This window comes from Prosopis cineraria, unplaced genomic scaffold (assembly GCF_029017545.1).
Source record: "Prosopis cineraria cultivar Desert tree isolate PC_DT_omini unplaced genomic scaffold, ASM2901754v1 PC905, whole genome shotgun sequence".
Taxonomy (NCBI): domain Eukaryota; kingdom Viridiplantae; phylum Streptophyta; class Magnoliopsida; order Fabales; family Fabaceae; genus Prosopis; species Prosopis cineraria.
Window position 1 is genome coordinate 7,288 of NW_026556230.1, and position 24,285 is coordinate 31,572.

Sequence of the window (24,285 nt, forward strand, 5' to 3'; positions counted from 1 at the left end):
AATCTAGCTTCAACATAAAGCTGGGAGACTAATAAAAGCCATTTCAATTTTAGTTTATCTAAACATTAAAAAATGTCTAACTAACTTCTGCTCTTCTAAACTAAGTTTGGGGCCAATCCAAACATGCTCTTCATGTTTGATTTAAACTGAATTTGGATTTACTGTGCAATTCTCACATCACGGAGCTAAAAAACGAATCCTTAAAAGCATCAGACCTGTTCTTTGGCCAGTACTAACCTCAAGTATTACCTTGTTTATTGATTTATTAATATTTTTAATCATCCCCACGAAAATCCATTGAATCTAATACATGCGACAAAGGCACAAATAATTCTTTGATTTTGCCATGTTCAACTTTCAAAATAAAATACTACATATTGAGAAACAGACATAAACGAGGGCATTATAATTAATAAAATCAAATTTTCAATACAATATTTACATGCCTGTCAATCCTGCACAGTTAAATGATCCATGGTTAACTTTAAATCTGGATTTTCTACCACCCAGTATGGAAATGTGCATCAGAAAATGTAATTTCAGCTTGAAGCATCTTCCAAAGTATTTGACCATTTAATTGATGATTACCAGATTTAGAACTAAACAATTTATTTAGAATCAAATATTAGAAACAGCAGCGATCATTTAGGCCCCCATAAATTACTGATATGTCAATGTCAAATATTTCTTATCCCATCTGATTCTACATCCTGCATTCAGTATAAGCAAAAATTCTAAAAAGATTTGCACAAATAATTGAGCCTGCAATAGATCTAGCCAGGACTCCTTTTGTCTTTGCAACAAGAAAAGTCTGGCAGAACATGCAAGTCAAGTTTCTTGCCGTCAACAAAAACACCCCAAAAAACAAAAAACAAAAAACAGAATTACAGAATCAGCATCTTCCTAAGTTTAAATTTGATTTAGTTAGTGAAGTTAAGTGGTTATCATTTTTCACCAGAATTGGAGAAAGAAAGTTAACTTCACTAACTCCATGGATCCTCTTCAAAGGATCCTGTTCCACATATACACAGAACCAAATCAAGATATGAAGAAACCATTCTACAAATAATGATTCAAAACTTCCTTTTATTGATTATATTAGAAAATTCAAGATCAATTTCACAACAAAAACAGACTGGGACTTTCAAAGCAAACTAGCTAAGGGATGGAAGAGAAGAAATAAAGTAGGCCATTTCCAATTAAAAATACAATTGATAAAAATCAATGTTGCATTCATCAAAAGTTATATCTACTACAAGTAGTTAACCATCTTCAAATGCAGATTCAGTCCATCTAGTAAGAGATACACAAATATCAATTCTGGTCGAGAATCATAACCTGAGAAGAAACTATACATGGACCCACCTAACTCAACACAACTCTCTCCGGCCATCTTCTTCAGCCCCTTATCTTTCATAGCCTTCCTAGCATTTGCTGCATTCTCCCACATCCCTACTTCAGCATACATGTTTGCAACAATAACAAAATTCCCTCCCCTCCTAGGCTCCAACTGAAGCAACCTCTTCCTCACCTTATTCCCTATCCCTGTATGGTCATTAACATCATGAATAGTGCATGCACTTAGCAAGGTTCGCCATACAATTGCATCTGGCACGATAGGCATTCCCTGTATGAAGTCATAAGCTTCTATGAGATAGCCAGCACGACACAAGATATCAACCATAGCTCCATAATGTATCATCATGGGTTTGACCCCGTGAACTTTTTCCATATCCTGAAAGTATTGGTACCCTTCATTTACCATTCCAGCATGACTACAAGCACATAGAACCCCAAGATAAGTTACATAATTTGGAGTTATGGTTGGATGGTCATTTATTTTGGGGAAAAGTGTGAGAGCTTCCTCAGCAAACCCATGTAAGGCTAGTCCAAGAATCATTGCACTCCATGTCCACACATTTTTCTCTTCCATTCTGCTAAATACAAATTTAGCATAACCTACTGCTCCAGACTTTGCATACGTGTCAACAAGAGCAGTACCTAACTGACAATTGAGAACCATCCCTCTCACTATCACTTGGGAATGTACCCATCGCCCAAGGCTCAAGTTTCCTAACTCAGCACAAGCAGAAAGCATGACAACCATGGTGGTTTCGTCTGGTTCAAACCCACAATCTCTCATTTTCACAAAATACCCAATTCCATCTTTGAACCAAAGGTTCTGAACACAAGCATCTATAACCGAATTCCATGAAACGACAGTTCTCTCAGACATTTCATTAAACACTTGTTCAGCGTCCAAAATTTTCTTGCAACAAGCATAGAAGTTGATCAAGGTATTTTGTACATAAACATCAGAATCCAAACCACACTTGACAACTTCTGCCTGCACCTGCCGTCCTTCTCCTAGTGCTGCAACCATAGCGCAAGACTTGAAAAGGAACGGAAACGTAAGCTTAGAGCGTGTAATTCCTCGACTCCGCATTTCATGGAATACCCAAATGGACTCAATAGGGGAATGGCTGGAAGCATAGCCCCTAATGAGTATATTCCAAGCAACGGATGGTGGGTTGGGAGAGATGTGAACAAGTGTTCGTGCATAGTTCAAGTTCTGGAAGGAAGACAAAGCATAAAAATAAACGAGCTTTCTCAGTAAAAAAGGATCCTGGGAAAGACCAGAAACTTGTAATTGAGCTTGAATCTGAGAGAGTTGTTTGGTGGAAACGCATAGGTTCAGGAGAGAGAGACATTGGTGCTTCTTGGAGACGAAGTTTGCGTTGAGGTTCGGGAGTTTTGGAGGAATTGCCAATCGAACCATGCATTGGCTTTCTATGCGTGTAGTAGCAAACAGAACTTGAATAAATAAATTTGGGCAGTCAATTTTGGTAATTGCTATAAAGCAGGGTTAACGCAAAGACTAGCGTAACGTGACTGGATTCGACCAACGCTCATCCTTAAGGAAGGAAACGAGACTGCCATCCTGGTCTACAGCAACAGAAAGTAACAGTTCTTTCATTCCATCATTCGCAGGCCCATGATATTCACCAAACATACAAAATATGTACTGAGATTTTGACAATCAAATTGCATCTCATTCCTCAAACTCTCAGATTAAGAAACTGAAAAGAAAGCAGAAGCAAAGTGAGATAGATACAGGCCTGGTTTCGTCATTTAACACGCTAACCCACATATTTCATCACAGTTCGCTACCGTTATCATATTTGGCGACGAATCACCCTGCTCCGGCGACTCTGTGGTCCCTGGCAATGCGAAGGCCACTGAATTTGAGGACTCCTTCCTAAGCGACAGGCCCCCGGCTCTAGGGGCCGATTTAAAAAATCACCGCCATGATATATTTTTCAATATTTTTTCAGAAAAAAGAGGCAGTTAAATTATTAATATTGTATTAACAGAAAAATTACTGATATTGCATGAAATAAAAAGAAAGAAGTTTTTTAAATTTATCTTTATTAAATTCATCATCATTAAAAACATTTTATTCTCTACTCATCTAAAATTTTGAAAATGTAAAATTAAAAGAAAATAATTAATTATTCTTAAAGTGATTTATAAAATAGAAATACGAACTTATTCTAAATGTGATTTGTTTATAGTAAGGGAGAATAAAAGAACAAAGAAAAATGAAATTTTAGATAATTTATTTTTATAAGGAATTGCTCAAAGTACTTTAATTTTTTGAAAGAATATATTTGAAAATTTTAAAAGCAGTTCTTTTACTTTCTTTTTTAAATAAAGAATGCAATTGAAAGTTTAAAAATTTATATGATTCTTTTTTTCTTAATAATTATCATTTTTTAAAAAAAAGGAAAAACTTAATCTTATAATTTTTATATTTTCGCTCAATTTATAATCAAGTCCCTAAAAATTCTATAGCCAAAGGAGTTAGTCCATAGTAATTAACCCCGTTAATTTTTTTTTTTTTTAATGACATTGCTAGCAGCTAAGTTTGTGTGGCTGACTTGCTGGAAAAATTCGACAAGCAGCCTATCTCCCTCTCAAAACGCGGCTTGTTAATGGAAAACAAGAAATTGAGTATTTTCTCTGAGGATAAAACATTAACTCTCTCCTGGGAACTGTATGACATCATAAGAAGGAATATGCAGAAGTGGAAGATGGATGAATGAAACCTATTCTCTTCAAAGCTTTACGAAGCACGGCAATTTCAGGACAAGACTTAAAATGTCAAAGAATGGATCTGCAGAAGGAGAAAGAGGAAGGCAACAAAGACTAACCAGAAGTTAAAGAAACAGTTGTCCATCAATGGCCTTTCATAAAAGTTGAAAATCACATATCCTAAGATTTATATATATTTCTAATTCTAATATGCTCATTAATTATTAGATATGAGATTTTTTTTATATTATTTTCTTTGCTATATTCTCTAGATTTTTTCTTTTTGCCTCAGTTTATATTTTTTTTGAAAAAAAAAACTCATATAAGTTTTAGGGAGTAGATTAATTTATAAATAAATTTCATAAAATTTAGAAATCACAACTACATCTCTTAGGATTTAAGTGTAATTTAAAATTAGGATATAAAGATAATACTCCAATCCTACCCTTACTCATAATACATGATTAATTTAATTATTGAATATATAAAGTTACAGTTATAAAAAGTTCAAATGATAATTCTAAATTACTAATAAAATAGTTATAAACAATTAATATTAAATTTTTTTAATAACGCATTATCACCTTAACTATTAGATATGTGAAATTAAAGGTGTAAAATGTTAAAATAATAATTATAAATTATTAATGAGATAGTTATAACAATTAGCATTAAATTTTTTTAGTAATGCGTGATTGATTTAACTATTAATATTATGAAATTAAAATTTTAAAATTTTAAAATGATAATTATAAATTAATAATGAATTAATATTATTGATGAGGTAATTATATCACTTAATATTAAACTTTGTTAATAACACATGATCAGTTTAATTATTAATATTATAAAATTTTGAAGTGATAATTATAAATTGTAAATTATTTGATTGATATAATATTTTTTTAATTGGGTCATTATTACTTTTGCACCAATTTGAAATTATACTTAGGTTTCATAAGACTTGAATGTAATTTTTGAATTTCACATAATTTATTTATAAATAAATCTACTTTACATGACTTATACATAATTTTTTTCTATTTTTTTAACCTAAAAAACTCTAGTCTATTACTCTTCACTCCCTCTAGGCAACATAAGAGATTTATAAAGTATTGAATAACTTTTATACTTATTTTTTCAATTACACCCTTACTTTTTTTTTCAATGTTTTTTTTTACTAATCATTTTAAAAAGTAATGCATTGAAATTTTAATTACTATTATCAAAACTCTTATATAGAGTATTTAATAAAAATATAAATAAAAAATATGAATATTTTAAAAAATTAAAATTTTAGCTAACATTATTTATAAAGCATAAATTTGTTAATTATGTTTTATATTATAGTAGAGAAGAAATAATTATTCTTCTCTCTCTTTTTTTAATTTCCATAAATTTAAACATCATTTAAGAGATTATTCTCATCCAAGTAATTTTTTTTAACCTCTATTTTTTCTTCTTCTTCATTTTTCATTCTATTGATTAAGTCTGATTTTCTCCATTCTTTCTGTTGTATTCCAAATCAAATAACTCTTGATACCATATTAAATTTTTATATTAAATATACTTTATTAAAATAATTTACGTCATTTTGGTCAAAGATATCGTAAACTTTATATATTTCTAATGTATTCACTAATTATTAGATAGGATTTCTTTCTCCAACAATCATTTTACATGGCATAAGAATAGAACCGATAATTCAGGCCAAACCCAATAAGTGGCTGAATCGCAAGGCTAGATGCTACAACACTTCTCCAATTGAATGCAATTGGCCAAAAGAAAAGGCCTGAGTCAGATTAAAAAAGCACAAGAAAAATGCAAGAAAGCTTCTAAAAAAATAACCGGAATTAAAATAACCTCGGCTGAACAACATTGCTGCTCTAATACAAAGGGAAATCAACACTACAGGTTCTCAGCAATAACATAGTACATAACAGTGATAACTATGAAAGCTATTAAGTAAAAACTAGCCGAAAAGAAGTGTAAGAAAACAAAAGAAGAAAATCTACAGGAAAACTCTTATTCAAATTTGGTTGCCTTCTTTCACTGTATAGGTATTTCCAAATCAAAGTCAAAGAGAGTAAGAGACGGCCTGCAGAGGGGCTTTTAGCAAGTCATGGATAGAGTCCAGAAAACTGAAAAGAGAAATCTAGAGCCTGTTTATTTCCTATTTTTAAAAATTATTTTTATTTTTAAAAACAGAAAAATTTAAAAATTTAATTAGTTAAGCATTTTCTATTTACTTGTTTGCAAAACTGTTTTCATTTTTTTAAAAAACCAAAAAAAAAAACAATTTCTTATTTTCATTTTTTTCTTATTTTCAAAATAAATTACATTTGATTATTGAAAATTACAATTATATTGATCAATTTTTAATAAATCACCATCATTAATCATCATTATCAATTTATTTTTTAATTCTAAAACTATTTTTAAATTAATATAACCAAGCAAATTTTCATTTTATTTTATTTTGAAAAACAATTCTAAAAATTGTATTATAAAACATTTTTTAAAACCAAAAAATAAAAACAGAAACCAAACGGACCCTTTTATTCTTTAACTCAACATATGTTTTTCCAATCAAATTAGAACAAGTGGACTTCAAATTTTTACAACAGTTAAAAATGTTAATATACATATCCTAATTTGATTAAGAAGAAATAGGATATAATCTAGAATCCAAGATAGGTAGAGAGAAATTAGAATCTAACTTCACAAGTTAAGAAAGATGAAGGCAAAATCTCTATCACAACATGAACAAGGATCTTAAACTCATACCTTTAATAAAGCCTAAGGAGAATCTTCCAAAATTACAACAAATCTCAAAATCTACTTCCTATCTCTCCACTAGCTTCTGCCTTATTTATAATATAAAAATAAATATCTAATAAAAATAAATAAATCAGAAAATAACTGACTAGATCCTAACCAACATTGGTTCAATAATAAACAAATTTATCTCTTTATTATCTGTAACAGAAGAAAATAACAACTAAAAATATGCTAACAAACTTATTGACTACTTTATCCACTTTCACCCGCAATCCCATAACATACAGTGCTCTATCACAGTATAATAAACTTAAGTGCCTAAGTTTTTTCTAAAGGAAAAACAACAAAAACTTTAAAAAAAAAAAAAAACTCATTGATTGGGCAACTGAATGGCCAATGACGAGGATAATAGAGGAAGAACAAAGAAAACATAAAAGAGGAAAGGAATCATAGGGTCATCGCTGGAAATCAGGGGAATAAAGAAGGGATTTGAGTCAGCTCTTTGACCATGCCTATCTAGAAGATTATTAGATCAGGTCAACTCTAATTAATTCCCAATTCAGCTCCAATATTTTTTAAATTTTGAGCCCCAATAAAAGACGAAAGGAATCATAGGGTCATCGCTGGAAAGCGGGGGAACAAAGAAGGGATTTGAGTCAGCTCTTTGACCATGCCTATCTAGAAGATTATTCAGATCTGGTCAACTCTAATTCCCAATGCAGCCCCAATATTTTTTAGATTTTGAGCCCCGAGATAATTCCCAAACAACAACTCAAGTAGAGAGTTCTCCACAGCAATGGATGTATAAAATAATTGTGGCTCTCAAAATCATGAAAGCAACCTTGACTACGCTGCAACACCTTAACTAACCAAAAAGGCAAAACCGAACAGGCATACTTTTAACCCTCCACCTTCCTGTGACCAACTTTACTCCCTATCTACCCAAGATCAATTCATCAACTTCAACATCTGACCTTGACCCTCACATCAACAAATCAGAAACCAAATGCTGCACATCAGAAAGAGTTGATGGTATACAAAGGAAAAACAATCAAACAATAGATCAGCCTAAACGAGAGATACAGCAAGAGACAATGAAAAACATACAATCTAAGCAAAGCAAAAAGACTTCTCCAACTCCAAATCCTGAAATTCAATAAGAGTTAGAGGTTCTTATTTCCCTCAGGATAGCAGTGAAAATGATAGATGTTTGCAATTTTAGAATAGATGAATATAGAAGGTAGGTAGAGAGAGGAACAGAAGGGTTGAAGGAGAAGAGATTAAGAGATATTAGAGAGAAAAGAAATACCGAGAACTGAGTTTATGAATCTGTCATGCCTTTACATTCAGATGTCAGGGATTTTATATAAGGACTTATAGGAACCCAACGGCTAACCTAACGTCTAAATCACCCTAACTAACTAGTGTCAACATTATAAAATCATAACAATAACCCCCCCTCCCAAAAGACCTTTGCCCCCAAAGGTCATGTTGAAATATTAGGGGAAAACATTAAACTCTTAAAAGCTACTGTTCATTGTTCTTTGTCACTGTTCACTGCTATTGTGCACCGTGCTAAATTAGGGGAAACATTAAACTCTTAAAAGCTACTATTCATTGTTCTCTGTCACTGTTCACTGCTATTGTGCACTGTGCTGAATAAATGGAAATAATGAGTTGAGCCCAAAAACATTTTTAGTAATCCTCCTCTAGACCATTGAACAACAAACAAGTGGGTAGGGAAAAGTTGAAGCCGAAGAAAAGCCCAATAACAGATTTTTCAATGGGCTGATTGTAATATGTTGGAGTCACATTAGGCCCATGCAATTATCCCAATTCAGAAGCTGGTTCAGGTTCAGTAAGGATAAAAGGTACAGCGTCTGCGTCTGAAGTTTCCACCTACATGGCAGACTAGCTTTTGACTTTTTAGGACCTATCCACATGACCTTCTCAACAGATTTTAAAATCAGAGAGTAGTTTCTTTTTCTTTCTTGAAACTTGAACCCATATATTGACTATTGGTGTTAGCTGCCATCCACTAAAACTACACCCACCTGATATGAAAGATAGCTGTCTTTGACCCATGCTCCCATGTGCGCAGACCCCAAAAAAAACTCACTAAAGCTTACTCTCACATGCCCTCCCTGCTGTGAAAAGTTCGCCCAGGTTCTGTAGCTGTGAGAAGTCTAGGGTCTTTAAATGGGTATGGGTAAGATAAACACACGTTGATAAGAAGACAAACAAAGGGGTGGAGATGATGGAGCAAACAGCCACGAAGCATTTGAAGTTACAGAATCAGGCTGCAATGGAGAAACCAGTGAAGACAGCAACGATGACACCCAAGGAACAAGAGACAGCAATGGAGAAGCTTGTGGCGGCGGCAGAAAAACGTAAATAGGTAACGATGGGTTGATCAAAAACAGAGACGAAGAGAAAGTTGGAACAGAGGGTGGCGATGGCGCAACATTGATGTTTCAAATAGTGTTAGGTACCCAAACTAAAGAAAAGACTGACGGTTTTACCCACACCAATAGCGAAAGAGCTTAAGGAGTCATGTTTAGAGATGATTAAGCCTACTCTACTTTCCAACTCACACAAAGAAACCTTCTTGAAATCAGTGCAATCATCTTGCAGTTCTTGCACTAGTAAGGAAGACCCAACTTCAACTTCCCTTGTTATAGTTACGGAATCCCCATGATTTTGAATGCCATTCTTTGCTTGCTGATTCCCACAATCTTGTAGAGGTGTACCTACTTCATCCTTCTCCAAAAACTCTTGTGATCAATAATTATCTTGAAGTGCCTGTGCCTTCTTTTCAATCTAACGCATTAGCATAATTTCTTGCATTCTTGCAAGACTTCTCGCTTCTTGCATCGTTCTTGGTTTGAAGAGACGCACCGGTTCTACAAGTTTTGGCTTGAGCCCAGCCACATATGCAGAAACTAAATATTTTTCTTGCAATCTGAATCCATTGGTATGGCTATCAAAGAATTTATCAAATTCTTTCACGCTCCCCCATTGACGAAGCCACATCTGGCTGTCATCCTCATATTCCTGGAATGAATGGTGTGCCATGGCTAAGGATGACTGGCTCTGGTACCACTGATAGATGTTTGTAATTTTAGAGTAGATGAATATAGAAGAAGGTAGGTAGAGAGAGGAACAGAAGGGTTGAAGAAGAGATTAAGAGATATTAGAGAGAAAAGTGATACCGAGAACTAAGTTTATGAATCTGTCATGCCTTTACATTCAAACATCAAGGCTTTTATATAAGGACTTATAGGAACCCAACGGCTAACCTGACGTCTAAATCACCCTAACTAACTAATGTCAACATTATAAAATCATAACAGAAAACTTGCGGAAAGAATTCTATCAAGAACTTTGTTGCTTATGATAGACTTTCTTCTAAGTTTCAAGTCCATGTATAACGTAGAATTTTTAAAGCATTCTGATATTGTTCGTAAGGCAGCCTAGAAACAGGAGTGACGGGCTGTCATTCATGGGTGACTTGAGTTAAATGCTCTAGAGAGAACAAAACTGGGAGATTGTTAATATATCTCCTAGAAATGCTACACTAAGTTGCAAGTGGATTTTCGTTGGGAAATACAACTCTGATGGGAGTATTAATTGTCACAAGACAAGAGTTGTAATTAAAGGGTTCACCCAAACTTTCGGCATCATCAACTACCAAGAAACATTTTACCAATGTCCAAGTTCAATACAATCAAGTATTGATTTACCTACTAGGTAATTTAAATTGGCCCCTCCATCATTTTGATGTGAAGGTTACTGTCTTAAATAGAGATCTTAAGGAGGAAGTGTACATGGAGATCCCCACCAGGTCTCTAAAGGCTAAAAAGTACATGGTTGCAAACTTCATAAAACCTCATATGGTCTCAATCTCTGCATGCTGGGTTTGAGAAATTTCCTGCCATTGTAAAAAATATTTGGTATAATTAATGCCAAACTAAATGTATTCTATTTGTTAAGGCTCATATTAATGGGAAGTTGGTTACCTCTATTGTAAATGCGGATGACATTGTAGTGACAAGTGAATTTCAACGGATCAATAAGCTTACAAGATCTCTAGCTACAGAGCATAAAATCAAGAAGTTTGGTGGATTGAGATACTTCCTTGGAATGGAAGTGACCAAATACAGTGATAGAATAACCATCTCAAAGATGGAATGTATAATAGATCTTCATGAAAAAATAGGTATCTAGAGGTATGAGCCAGCTAATGCTCTAATTGAAGCAAATTATAAATTAGTACTTCTCAATATCTAATTTATAATTTATAAATAGATATTGAGAGGTACTGGAGACCAGTAGGCAAATTGATATACTAATAACACCAGGCCAAACATCCGGTTCTTTGTGAGTGTCGTAAGCCAATCCATGAACGAGCTAAATGATGAACACTTGAAAGCTATGTACAGAATTCTAAGGTAAAATAAGATGATTTTAAGGGTTGTTCTTTAAGGTACTCAGAGAAGTGGAAGTTACTCACATGCAGATTGAATTGGATTTGTGGTAGAAAAGAGGACTACGAGATGCTAGATACCCATGTGTCGGGTAACTTAGACACCTAACCATTTGCTGCCAGTAGTGTTAAGGATGAGTTTTAACCTATTGCACTCAATATTCATGAGGGAATGTGGTTGATGAGACTTCACAAAGAGTTGAAATTTAATCTATGTTGCCAATGAAAGTTTGTCAAGACAACATGAAAATCATTGCTACAGCAAAAGACTCTATTCTTCATGATAGGACCAAGCATGTAGCTATCGACTTGACATTTTATTAAGATTGAATCAGGTTCACTGTAGCCGAAGTACATTCCTACCAATTCTCAAGTAACAAATGTTCAACCAAGATCATTGGCCACGTCAAATTTGACAAATTAAGTTTCAAGCTGAGAACGATCAATATACACTCCAGCTTTAGTAATGAAAGTCATTGAGCACATCATACGGGAGTCCAAAACCCACATACCACACTTACAGACTTCCACTACTTGCAGACCAACTTTACAAGTGCAGATTCTCTTTCTAGTTGTTTTGATTGTTTCCAAGTATTATTCTTAGTAGGACAACTTTCATCCATCGCTCTTCTCGTATATCATGCTTAGGTATAAGCACATCAAAACTAACAATGCTGCCAGAAACACTAGAGGTTTTTTTGACTTTAAGCAATGATTCATAAGACTGACTCATTTTATTAGTAGTCAAATACTTTTCTTTCAAAATGTAAGAAACTATCCTAGAAAACATGTAAGTAATAAGAAGCAATTTACAACTCTTAATATAATGTTCAATTATTTTATTTAACTCCAGGGAAAATTCCAGGACTCTTTAGTTTCTTTCTCTTTTTGCTTTTTTTTTGTGTTTTTTTTTTTTGGGGGGGGTGATTAAAAGATGGTAACATGACCTAAAAATACACAGCAGTGCAAAGGACTGCATATCACTTCAGGGGGCATACTTGTATATCTGCGTTAAAACCAATACTGGCAATCGGAGGTAGCACAAATTGAATAAAATAAAATAAAATTTTCAATCACTTCCCTGGACCGCTTTTATTAATTGTAATGTGATATTTCAAACAACAACAACAACAACAAGCCTTTATCCCACTAGGTGGGATCGGCTACATGGATTGCAAGACGCCATTGTGCTCTATCATTTATTAAGCTTTTAAAAATATTATTAATTAAGAGATCACGTTCAACAACTTCCAAGAGTGTTCTCTTAGGCCTTCCTCTACCTCTCTTAATCGGACTCAAAGTTATATGTTCCACTCTTCTCACTGGTGCCTCCCTTGGTCTTCTTTGTACATGCCCAAACCATCTCAACCGATTTTCTACCATTTTTTCCTCAATAGGTCCACCCTCACTTTTTCACGTATGTGCTCATTTCGAATTTTATCTTTACGTGTATGTCCGCACATCCATCGTAACATTCTCATCTCTGCTACTCCAACTTTATGCTCTTGCTGTCCCGTTAGAGCCCAGCATTCACTACTATATAACATTGCCGGTCTGATAGCAGTACGATAAAACTTTCCTTTAAGTTTATTAGGCACCTTACGGTCACAAATAACTCCTTTAGCTTTTCTCCAATTAAAACCACCCAGCTTGAATTCTATGTGAAATATCTCCACTGATTTCGCCATCATTTTGGATAATGGCTCCCAAATATCTAAACTTTTCCACTTGAGGTATAATTTGATCTCCCAATTTCACTTCCAAATTATTTTCGAATAGTCCTTTATCAAATTTACAATATAAATATTCCGTCTTACTTCTACTCAGACGAAAACCTTTCGACTCCAATGTCCTCCTCCATAACTCAAGTTTGCAATTAACCTCTTCTCTTGTCTCTGCTATAAGAACTATATCATCCGCGAAGAGCATACATTTCGGGATTTCCTCTTGAATATGTTCCGTCAAAACATTTAAAATCAAGTTGAACAAATAAGGACTCAGAGATGATCCCTGATGTAGCCCAATCTTTATAGGAAAATCCTTTGTTTGACCACTATGGGATATTTCAAAATTTTGATTTATTTTTCTCCTGTTCTTTCAACGATAAAGCTGCGCCAAACCAAAAAGTGTGTCCGTGAAAGGGCATTTATCACCTGTACAGGAGGTTAAATATATGCCATTTATTATCCTATGTGATAGAGACCCTACAGTGTTTTTGATAGTATTTATTTTAATTCGAAACTGTCAGAAACAAAAGCTGTCAACCTTTACTCAAAAAGTCAAACTTCTACGGCTAAAATGCAATACTTTCACTGTTCAAACTTTGCACAAACTGTACAAGCAGAATCAATTAGAAACTCTAGAACTATAACCATGTTAGAAACTCTAGAACTATAACCATGTCACTTAAGAAACTATTTGAAACCACCCAAAAAGTGCAATGAAAGAAGCGATATACAACTCTTAAGCTAATATTTAACTATTCAAAAACATCCTATTTGTAATATAGCAGATAGATAGATACTGCTAAAGCAGGAAATTAATGAAAAATTAAAAGTCTCCACTCATTCAACAATCAGTTGTCCTATATAGTCACCAGCAAATGATGCTCACACGGACGCATTAAACTAATCAACAATGTGGTGCGAAGCAAAATAGGAAACCAACCATCGTGCATGATCTTAATAATAACACCTAAGTCAGGCCATGTGATAACAAAGAGGAGCTCTCCAAGAGATATTAGAAAATAGAACTTACTTTCCTTCTCTCAGCTCAGGGCTACGAAGAGAGTACTTCAAAAACAGAACGTCTCAGACAACATCTCAATATGTCATTTGCTGCAGCAAATGCCAAGTGAATGATTGCCTGAAATTGCGTGAAATCCACCCATTACACCCAAAGATCAAAGGAACAGTAATAGTACAGAATAATTAACATATGAAAAGTATAACCTTTATTTGGACTATTCCAAATAAGCACCCATCAACATTTTACCTTATTTTAGCACTATGAGCAAACTTTGCAGCCAAGTTCAAATGCATCCTAAACGTTTAAAAAATTAGAATGCCATAAGCATTAGTTCCAAAATATAGGGTAGAAATCAATGGGGGGATAGAAATTATGAAAAAAAAAAAAAAAACTTAAATCACATTGCACAAGAGTGCAAAGCATTTACATTTACCAATGATTTACAAAACTCCTTAAACATGAGTGCACAGAGATTGTTTACCAAATTCCTTCAGCAAAATGAAATACGGACAATCTCAATTACGAAATACAGACAAGTTAAAACAAATGAAATCCAATATATATATATATATATATATTTCTAACATTTTCGTTTAAGCTCACTTCTAACACAATAGTGTTGTACAATCTATGTAGCCAACCCCACCTAATGGGCTAAGGCTTGTTGTTTTCATTTAAGCTCACTTCCTAGCAAAAATTTGCTTGATCTTTTGTTTTCATTTAAGCTCACTTCCTAGCAAAAATTTGCTTGATCTTTTGCTTCAGTACATTGATCAGATACAACCAACACTCCAAAATGGTGGCCTGCAAAAAATCCTACACAACAGCCGAAATTATCAATGTGTATTCATAATATACTTCTTTGCAAGTAAAATTTCCAATCTCTCTTCTAAATTAATGAGCTTCAAGTTTCCAGTATTGTTCCTCACATGGATTGTTCTCCCTAACAAACATTCAAACTTCGCAAGCAGAAAGCATATAGTCCTGAAATCAAAAAGGTTTAGACATGTTACTTTCCATGTTATCATTTATTCTGTGAATTTTTCCAACATCTGGCTAGAAAACAAACTTCTAATGAGAAATAAGAGTTCCAAAAACTTAAAAGATATCAAAGAAATAATGTGTAGCTACATTGACACTAGGGGCCTGCACAATCCTGTCATATATTGGAATATAAAGCCCTTGGGAACCCTGAAACTAGCAGAACTTGCGTTCAATAATGAAGCTGGGCTTGTAATGTTGATCAACCACTACTGTAGAAACACAAAATTGAAGAAGCCAAATGATGAAAAGGGTGAGGAAACAAAGGGATACTGCATTTCTTTCAACAGCTTCATTTGGACAATTAGAGTCTGATTCCCAGCCCCCAATAATTAATCCTCCACCCAATCTTTTTCTCCATGGAAGCCATACTATAACACCTCTCTCTACTTCACCACGTTAGATCAAAAACACGGAATTGAGTTTCCCCATTAGAAACCAAGGGTAGTTGATACACATCAAGTGATTGGCATGATTTTCTTTTCTGGTTGACAAAAAGGAGAGAAACCTGAAAATATGCATGTTTCAGAAGTTCATTTGTGGTGCAAGATACCAGAGGATCCTTTTTCTTTTTTTTCTTTTCTTTTTTGGAAATGAAAAGGCAAGTACAGACTTGAAAATTAGAAACTAAGGAAAGAACCTAAAAACAAAGGAGAAAACATCTAAACAGAAGACATATGGTGTGACCCTCCTTGTCATCAAGGTAGCTCTCCAGAATACAACTATGTGGCACGTGCAGTAATTGCATATCATGGGCTGCCAAATGAATGATCTTTGCTAAGAAGTCTGCAACTTAATTAAGAGCTCGTTTGGGTAACCCTCAAAAGCACATTCAAATCACATTTGGGATGTGCTTTTGCCAAATCCAACAAATAGTTAGATGTTCCAAATATACTTTTACTAAATGTAAATTGAAATCCAAATGGGCACTACCTCTATTTGAGTAGCGGATCTCAATGTCCGATCCAGAATAGGTTGTGGCTCTCACTTCATTAATTTCGCTAAACCCTGGATGGTTTGCCAGTGCATCTTTGACTGCCAACTGAATAGCTTCCAAAGAATCTGAGCAAACAATCAGCTTCGAAAAACCATGTTGTTTACATATCTGTAGGCTTGTTTTCCAGGCCAAAAGTTCAGCAACTATAATGAGATACCAGAGAATCTAAGCAAGCAAAAAAGCAGCACGCAAAGGAGGGAACAAAAACTGAGAAAATAAATAATGGAGGGAACTTTCTCATCTCTCTTTATCCTTAAATTTTAAAAGCAGGATATTAAATGCTGACCATCACATATCTCTACCTTTATATTTTAAAACAAAAGTGAATAAAATAATGTTTCTGAACGTCTAACTACGACACTTTGAACCAACAAGATATGGCACGTATAATAAGGGCACGAACAAGATAATGCAGTGAGCCTTCAAGGTAAAAACTGCCCCACATAAATTCCTCAATATCAGAAAACATGTCCCATGCCTATGGCCCAGGCAGCAATCTCCAATCAGAATTCCAACAGCCAGTGGCAAGTGCAACATGTTATGTAATGTATATGATTCAATAACCCTATTCACCATCAACAGAAATTATTTTCAATTCTCGTTACGGTCACATCAGCCAAAACCATAGAACTTTAAAAAAAAAAAAAAAAAATCGCTGCCATTCTGGAATCATGACCACATTCAACTAATGCTGGAACATACTAATGCTACTATGCTCATAAGATCCATCATGAGATTCACGATGACCAAAAAAAAAAGTGCATCCCAAGATCTTTCCTGCCAAAGAGCCTTAAAAACCAGCAATCAGTGAAATAAAGTCTAAAATATTCATTACCAGCTAAGATTCCCTACTAATACATTCAAAATTATCATGTAATTACATTTTAAACAAGATGCAGCATCAGATTGCACCCTAGATATAGCTTCTAAAGGAAAAAGAAAAGAAATAAATCAAGCACGGCGTTTACTCAAACGCCACGAGTTTGGTTCATGATATCTGTCATAAAGTGGCTCTATACGCTCTTGTCTCTTCCGCTTGCTCATTTTTGTAGGATCTGCCACTTTGAAGAATCTTGGAGCCAATTCAACTAGCCATTTGGGGTCTATAACAGTGACCTCACGCATATATTCTTTTGTTGTCATCACAAGCTCATGGTAGATGACCCAATCTGGCTGTCTCTGGAACAAAGCTGAACTGGGATGAATATATACAGGCTGGTTCTCGACTAGGGTTCTGTAACCTTCTTGAGGGTCCTTTCTAGCCGCATGAAAGAAAAATCCTGCAGTAATAGCCTTCCTGATCTTAGTGAAGTTCTTTCCAGCACTTACAACATCTAATTTGTACCTGAAAAATAGAGCCAACGCTTCAGAAACTAGCTTAATCAAACCAATATAAAATGCAATTTAAAATCTGAAAAATAAGTATATAAATGAACAGAGAGAGCATCTAAACAATTGGCCATGCAAATTAATATAGAACATAGATAAAAGTGGAATGCAGCAAAGCAAGCAAAGATATCATCTAGGAAGATAGATTAGATAGATAGATAGATAGATATCATACTTATCCATAATGGTGAGAAGCTGTTTCCTGACGTCCTGTGCCCTTCTCAAGGATCGAGATTGAACAAAATTCTCAAAACACCAGGGACCAGAAAAATTTTTAGCTTTCCAAGCCTCATACACAGCAAGTAGAGTAAGATGGTCACCCTCAGGCTGGAAAAACTTTGCCCTCTTCTGATCAGCTTGGGCTTGTTTTTCCCTAGGCCTGTAAAAAATATTGCCAGTTTGAATCATGGCAATTATGGTCAGTATCTCATCACTACAACCAAGGTCCACACTGGCAAGCAGCATCTTGGACAATGGTGGATCTAGAGGAAATTCTGCCATTTTCCTTCCTAATTTAGTTAAAAGGCCCTCTTCATCCAATGCCCCAAGGCTGTACAGCTGTTCCATGGCTGAAATGAGAGCCTGGGGTGAAGGAGGATCCATAAAATCAAAGGACAGAAGATCATTTATGCCCATAGCTTTCATCGTAAGAGTAGTTGTCCCAAGATTTATCCTTTGAATTTCTGGAATAGTAGTAGGAGACATCTCATTTCTATATGCTGCCTCAGTATAGAGGCGGTAACATTTCCCAGGCCCAGTACGCCCTGCACGCCCAGCTCTTTGCTTGGCTGATGCTTGTGAAATTGGAGTTATCACCAAAGAATCAAGTCCTTGTTTTGGGTTGTATACATTTTGCTTAGCAAATCCAGGGTCAATTACATAAAAAATACCATCAATTGTCAAAGAAGCCTCTGCAATATTAGTTGCCACAACCACTTTTCTCTTGCCTGGGGGAGCGGGATCAAATATCCTGGACTGCATTTCACTAGGAAGAGCGCTATAGACAGGCAGAATAATCAATTCAGGAACATTTTTACCTAATCCTTTCATTCTCTCGTAAAGAGACTGGCATGCAAAATCAATTTCCTCTTGACCAGTCAAGAAGAGAAGGACATCTCCTTCTGGTTCCGTCAAATGAATCTGTAGGACAGTGATTAAGGCTGCATCTAAATAATCACTTTCTGGTTGCTTGGTATAAAGTATCTCCACAGGAAAAGTCCTCCCAGGAATTGTAAAAATGTTACAGTTAAAGAAATACCCTGAAAATTTCTCAGCATCTAGTGTAGCTGATGTGACAATCAATCGCAAGTCAGGTCTACGTTTCACCAGCTGCTTCAATAGTCCAAAAAGAACATCAGTATGAATAGTTCTTTCATGAGCTTCATCAAGCATTATAACAGAATATTGTGACAGATTCTCATCAACCAATATTTCCCTAAGAAGCATACCATCTGTCATGTACTTGATCACAGTATCTGGTCCGGTGCAATCCTCAAATCGAATGGCATAACCAACTTCCTCACCTAATCGACAACCAAACTCTTCAGCAACTCGTTTTGCCACTGACATAGCAGCCACCCTACGAGGCTGAGTGCATCCAATTTTACCTCTTGTAGTGTAACCAGCTTCAGCGAGATACTGTGTGACTTGAGTTGTTTTACCTGAACCTGTCTCACCAATCACCACCAGAACCTGATTGTCATGCACAGCTTGAATCAGCTCTTTCTTTAATTTGTAGATTGGTAGGCTCTGCCTCTGTTCCTGAATGGAGAGCTTTGATCTTTGTCCAAAAGTGATGGTCTTCCCATAAGCATCCTTCTTCCATTCAGGCATGTCATAGGCTGATAAACCAACCCCCCTAAGCTCCTGTGCCAGATGTCGTTCACCTGACTCTGGCATGGGGTCTTCCCAAGGACGATTGAGATCCTTCGGAATAGAATCAAGCATTGTGCGTTGTTGTTGTTCTCGTACTTCTCTGCGCTCCTTTATAAGTGCAGACTGTAGTGCAGCAGCACGACTTAGGGAACCTTCAGGATTCTTGAAGATCTTAACAGGTGACATGTCCATTGAATACCTACTCTGCCCATGCAGAAAAGCAGGTTCGTCCTCATTCATTTCGATCTCAAGTTCTTCTTCGGCTCCTTCCTCTTGGTATAGCACTCCATCTCCCTCCTCATCATAAGTTGGATACTCTGTAACACTTAAAACACCTGAAGCAATTAACTGCTTTGCTTCCCATTTCTCAGGAGAGCTCATTCTCTTTAAAGGTCTGCGTGAAGAACCAACATAATCATCCTCTTCCACAATCTTTATCCCCGAAAGACCTGTCCTGGTTACTGGTCCCTCCTTTGAATCTTGAGGATTCATTCGGAAAGCATCATCATCCGAGCTCTTCTTCAAAGGAAGAAGATCCTTCCCAGTGTGCTGATCAACATCTCTCATTGACAGACTCAACTTCTGACCAGAAATTGATATTAGCTTCACGTAAACCTCCTGGTCCCTCTTCACAACGTCCTTAGCATTACTAATTCTTCGCGTTGCCATCTGGGAAACGTGTACTAAACCCTCCTTTCCTCTGAAATCATCTAACTGAACAAAGCATCCTGTATCCATAACCCTTGACACTCTACCTTTATAAACCATATACAATTCTGGTTCATTAGAGCCGTACCTTCGATCTCTGTGAGATTTCCTGTCTCTATCTTCATCGCCGTTCTCCTTTCCATATCGATTCTCTCCATGGCCATCTCTCCTACGCCTCTCGTGTCTGTCCCCATGTCTTCCGTTACTTCGGTAATCCCTTCTCTCATCCTCATATTCATAGTCTCTGTCTCTGTCTCTTTCTCTATGCCTCTCCTCTCTTTCGTACCTATCCCTTCGCCTGTCTCTCCTATCTCTATCTCTACTTCTGTATTTATCCTCGTCTTCCCGTTCCCTCTCTCCATGGTTTTGTCTAGCCTCCATCTCTAATTCCTTCTCGAGTTCTTTTGCTCGATTCCTATCGTCCGCAATAGCAAGGGCCTTAAACTTGGTATTGCTTCCATCGGCGGCGCTATCTTTACTCGATTCCTTCTCCGACTTGGGCCTGGGAGGAAGAATGGCATGTATGATAGTCAGAAGTGTTTTGACAAAATAATCCGGCATCTCCGCTCCATTCTCCTTTAATTTGGCATCAAATTCCTCCACATTCTCAGAATTCCGACCCAACTCTGTAATAAACTCAGCGAGGACTTTATCGCCGGTGCCGGTGTGGGATTCTAGCTCAGTGCATACCTTAGAAACGAGAGACAAGTACTCAAGCTTCTTCAGTCCATCTTCCTCGATAGCCATAGGGAATATTTTCTTGCGTACCCTAAATTTCCAGAGGATTTGATGAGAAGCAAAGGGAAGAAGAAGAAGTGACGATAGGCACAGAGAAAGAAGAAAGAAGTTTATAGCCACAGCAGAAGCATCAAATCGGCGAACGGGCGAAATTGACGATAGGCGGCGGCAGGCGGACCGTCCGACGGGCAGAGAAAATGGCTGCTCCAAATCGGTTCGAATTGGATCTCAACGAACGCGTTTTATCCAAATCCAAAATAAAATAAAAATAAAAAACGATGACAATAGGATCATTGATTTTTGGATCTTGATCAATTAAGGGTCCGTTTGGTTTTCAGTTGGGTATAATAAATTATGAAAATAATTGATTAAGTGGTAGATTTTAATCATAATTGATTATGTTATAACGCAATGTGTTTGGATACTGTTTTTTTAAAATTAATTTTAATAGAATTAAAAATATTTGGATAATTTAATCAGAATCAATTTTAGTTATATAAATTACTATATAATTTAATTCTTAAATATCAAACATTAATTTTTTGAGAATACAAAATTTAAATTTTATTAAGGAAAAAAAAAGGGAAGAGAAGAGAGTTTAATTTTATTTTTATTAAATTATGTGCTTTATTTGTAATTTTTCATGGGCCTTCTTTTGTAATTTTTTCCAACGTTTTTTGATAAACTTTTGGCAAAAGCTGATTCCATCAGCTTTCGGGAAAACGCGCGTAAGACGTCAGAATCGATTTTTATCCTTTTTCAACCGTTTGGGTAATTTCATTTTAAAAATCGATTTTAGGCACAAAAATCGATTTTGAAGCCTAACCAGACGGGCACTAAGGCAGTGTCTCAACGCTATTTTGTTAATGAAAATCGCTTATGTTTATACTTATTTTATAAATTTAAAAAATTGTAGTATAAATATTGAATGTTCATAATTTCTGCTTCCTCTCTAAAAGTATTTTTTTAATCTTTAATATGAGATACATTATAAAGTAATTAATTTTTAATATTATCCCTATTTAAATTTATTAGTTAATGTAATGTAAATTTAAAGACTTTTTATTTAAGTAAGGATAAAATTAAAAATTTATTTTATTTTTAAACAAAATTAAATAATTTAACTCTCTTCTTTATTTTGGTGAAATAGTTGAAAGTATCTCTTGAAATTTTTCACCTTTAATTTCTTAAGCAATAACCTTATAGTATCTTAGGGAATTATTTTTTGTAGAAATGAAAGTAAAAATAAAAGTGAAAGTGAAATTTAAAAATATGTTTGGCATGCACATGAAAGTAGTAAATTTATTTTATTCAATAATTGTATTTATAATGTGAAATTGCAAATATGTCCTCACCCTCAAAAACACAGCCTTAAACCCATAACTTACACTTATTGATTGTTGTTGCCAAAGGGCAAAGGTCACACTTACTTTTACGAAAAAAGGCAAAATTTGCTAGAAATACAATGAAAGTTGAACTATTATTGTCAAATATAACATTTTCAAACTCTCAAAGGTCACTAGAGCCAGTAATTCTGGCCAAGCTTGATGGGCTAGCCCGAATTGGCCCGAAAAATTTTAGGGTCAAACTTAAAAAAAGAATTTTTTTTTATGTTCGGGCCTATTCGGGCTGCCCGAATAGGCCTAAAAAAATTCAAGTCAAGCCCAATCAGGTTCGAGCTTGGCCCGAATACCTGAATAAAACAATTATATTTTTAAAAAATATATAAAATATAATAAATATTAATTAATTCTTTAAATTTTAGATCATTTTATATTAAAATACCATATATTTGAGTTCTAGACATCATTTAAGTATTAAAAAAATATATTTTATATTTTTTATAAAATAAAATAATTAATTTCAAAGTAAAAAAATAATTAAAAATAATTTCAAAAATTAAATTCGGGTATTTGGGCTACCCAAAACTCGAAAGAATTCGGGCCGGACTTGGCTATTCAGGCTTTTCAAGGAGTCGAGCCTGTTCGGGCCAAGCCCGAAGAGGCCTGACCCGCCTGAATTTCCAGCTCTAAAGGTCATTATGAAAACTTCACCTAAATTGTTATTTATTGAACATATATGATTCTTGCGAAGCTTTTAAGTTTCTAAAGGGGCTAGACTTGTTGAATAGAGTTTCCACCTTCTATTTATCTTTTGGGTGAAGGCAACTTAACCTTTTTATTAAATAGGATATTTGTGAGGGAAAATTGTTATAAAAAAACTCACCACCAAATTAATTGTTGAAAAAGAGTTAGAAACTTTTGGAGATTGAAGTCCTTTGCTAGCGTTAATTGCTAAAGGCTAAATAATATAAATGCCATTCTTGTAAAAAAGAAAAAGTGAAGTAAGGTCCTTCGCTGTCAATAATTTCATATCAACACTTAATGCAAGGTCCCTCAATATTAATATCTCAAAATAGACCACATGTTCTTTCATTATATGCATTTGAATTTCAATTATATGTAACAAAACTTTCATTTATTCAAATAATATCTTTTGATATTATGAAAATTTTTAACTTAAAAGCATTTTGGAATACTAAAAGTAAGAGTCTTCAATCATATGCAATGATTCTTCCACTATATACATTTGAACTTCAATTATATGCCAAAAAAAAACTTCCATTCATTTGAATAACACTTTTGCATATTCAAATATCACTCATTGATTTCCTTTATGGATATTTTTAGAAGCCAATGCAATCTTTTTTTCTTAATATGCAATCGATCTTCAATGAAATACAAATTTCTTACACATATTCAAATAACCCTTTTAGATATTCAAATATCACTCATTAATTTTTCTTGTAGATATTTTTGAAAACATATACAATCTTTCTTTCTCATTTTGTGATTGATTTTCAATGAAATGCAAATTTTTTTCCACATATTTGAATAACAATTTTGTATATTTGAATATCACTCACTAATTTTTTTCTTATAGATATTTTTGAAAGCATATGCAATCTTTTTTCCTCAATATGCGACCTATCTTTAATAGAATATAAATTTCTTCCACTTATTCAAAAAATACTTTTGCATATTTGAAGATGATTTATCACTTCTCTTATGGATACTTTTGGAATCATATGCAGCCTTTCCTCCTTAATCTGCGACTAATCTTTAATCAAATGTAAATTTCTTCCATATATTTGAATAACACTTTTGCATACTCGAATATCATTTATTAATTTCTTTCTTGGATATTTTTGGAATCATATGCAATCTTTCTTCCTCGACATGCAGCTAATTTTCAACGAAATGTAAATTTCTTTCATATATTTGAAAAACACTTTTGCATATTTAAATAAATGGAAGCCTATTTACAATTCTTTGAAGTGTTATCCGAATATCCAAAATGGTTATTCAAACAAATGAAAGAAGAATTATATTTCTAGGATATTTAAAATGTATATTAGAATATAACT

General features: G+C 34.5%; 2 protein-coding genes across 2 annotated transcripts; both read right to left on the reverse strand.

The window, feature by feature from the left end:
- Window positions 1-1,069: 1,069 nt before the first annotated feature.
- On the reverse strand, window positions 1,070-3,212 carry LOC129298757 (pentatricopeptide repeat-containing protein At2g36730-like). Its single transcript, XM_054937188.1, has 2 exons — window positions 3,172-3,212; window positions 1,070-3,080 (listed from the first exon to the last, which is right to left on the reverse strand). The coding sequence occupies exon 2, from the start codon at window positions 2,777-2,779 to the stop codon at window positions 1,253-1,255; it is 1,527 nt and encodes a 508-aa protein (XP_054793163.1). The 5' UTR covers window positions 2,780-3,080; window positions 3,172-3,212; the 3' UTR covers window positions 1,070-1,252.
- A 13,744-nt stretch (window positions 3,213-16,956) lies between these two features.
- On the reverse strand, window positions 16,957-21,071 carry LOC129298756 (probable pre-mRNA-splicing factor ATP-dependent RNA helicase DEAH5). Its single transcript, XM_054937187.1, has 2 exons — window positions 17,713-21,071; window positions 16,957-17,493 (listed from the first exon to the last, which is right to left on the reverse strand). The coding sequence occupies exons 1-2, from the start codon at window positions 20,865-20,867 to the stop codon at window positions 17,100-17,102; spliced, it is 3,549 nt and encodes a 1,182-aa protein (XP_054793162.1). The 5' UTR covers window positions 20,868-21,071; the 3' UTR covers window positions 16,957-17,099.
- Window positions 21,072-24,285: the final 3,214 nt, after the last annotated feature.

Excerpts from the sequence above, each read along its gene's own strand:
- LOC129298756 (XM_054937187.1), bottom strand. The coding sequence starts at position 20,867 with ATGGCTATCGAGGAAGATGGACTGAAGAAGCTTGAGTACTTGTCTCTC. Across the intron at positions 17,494-17,712 it reads CTTCTCACCATTATGGATAA|GTACAAATTAGATGTTGTAA; the intron begins GTATGATATCTA and ends TCTATTTTTCAG.
- LOC129298757 (XM_054937188.1), bottom strand. The coding sequence starts at position 2,779 with ATGGTTCGATTGGCAATTCCTCCAAAACTCCCGAACCTCAACGCAAAC.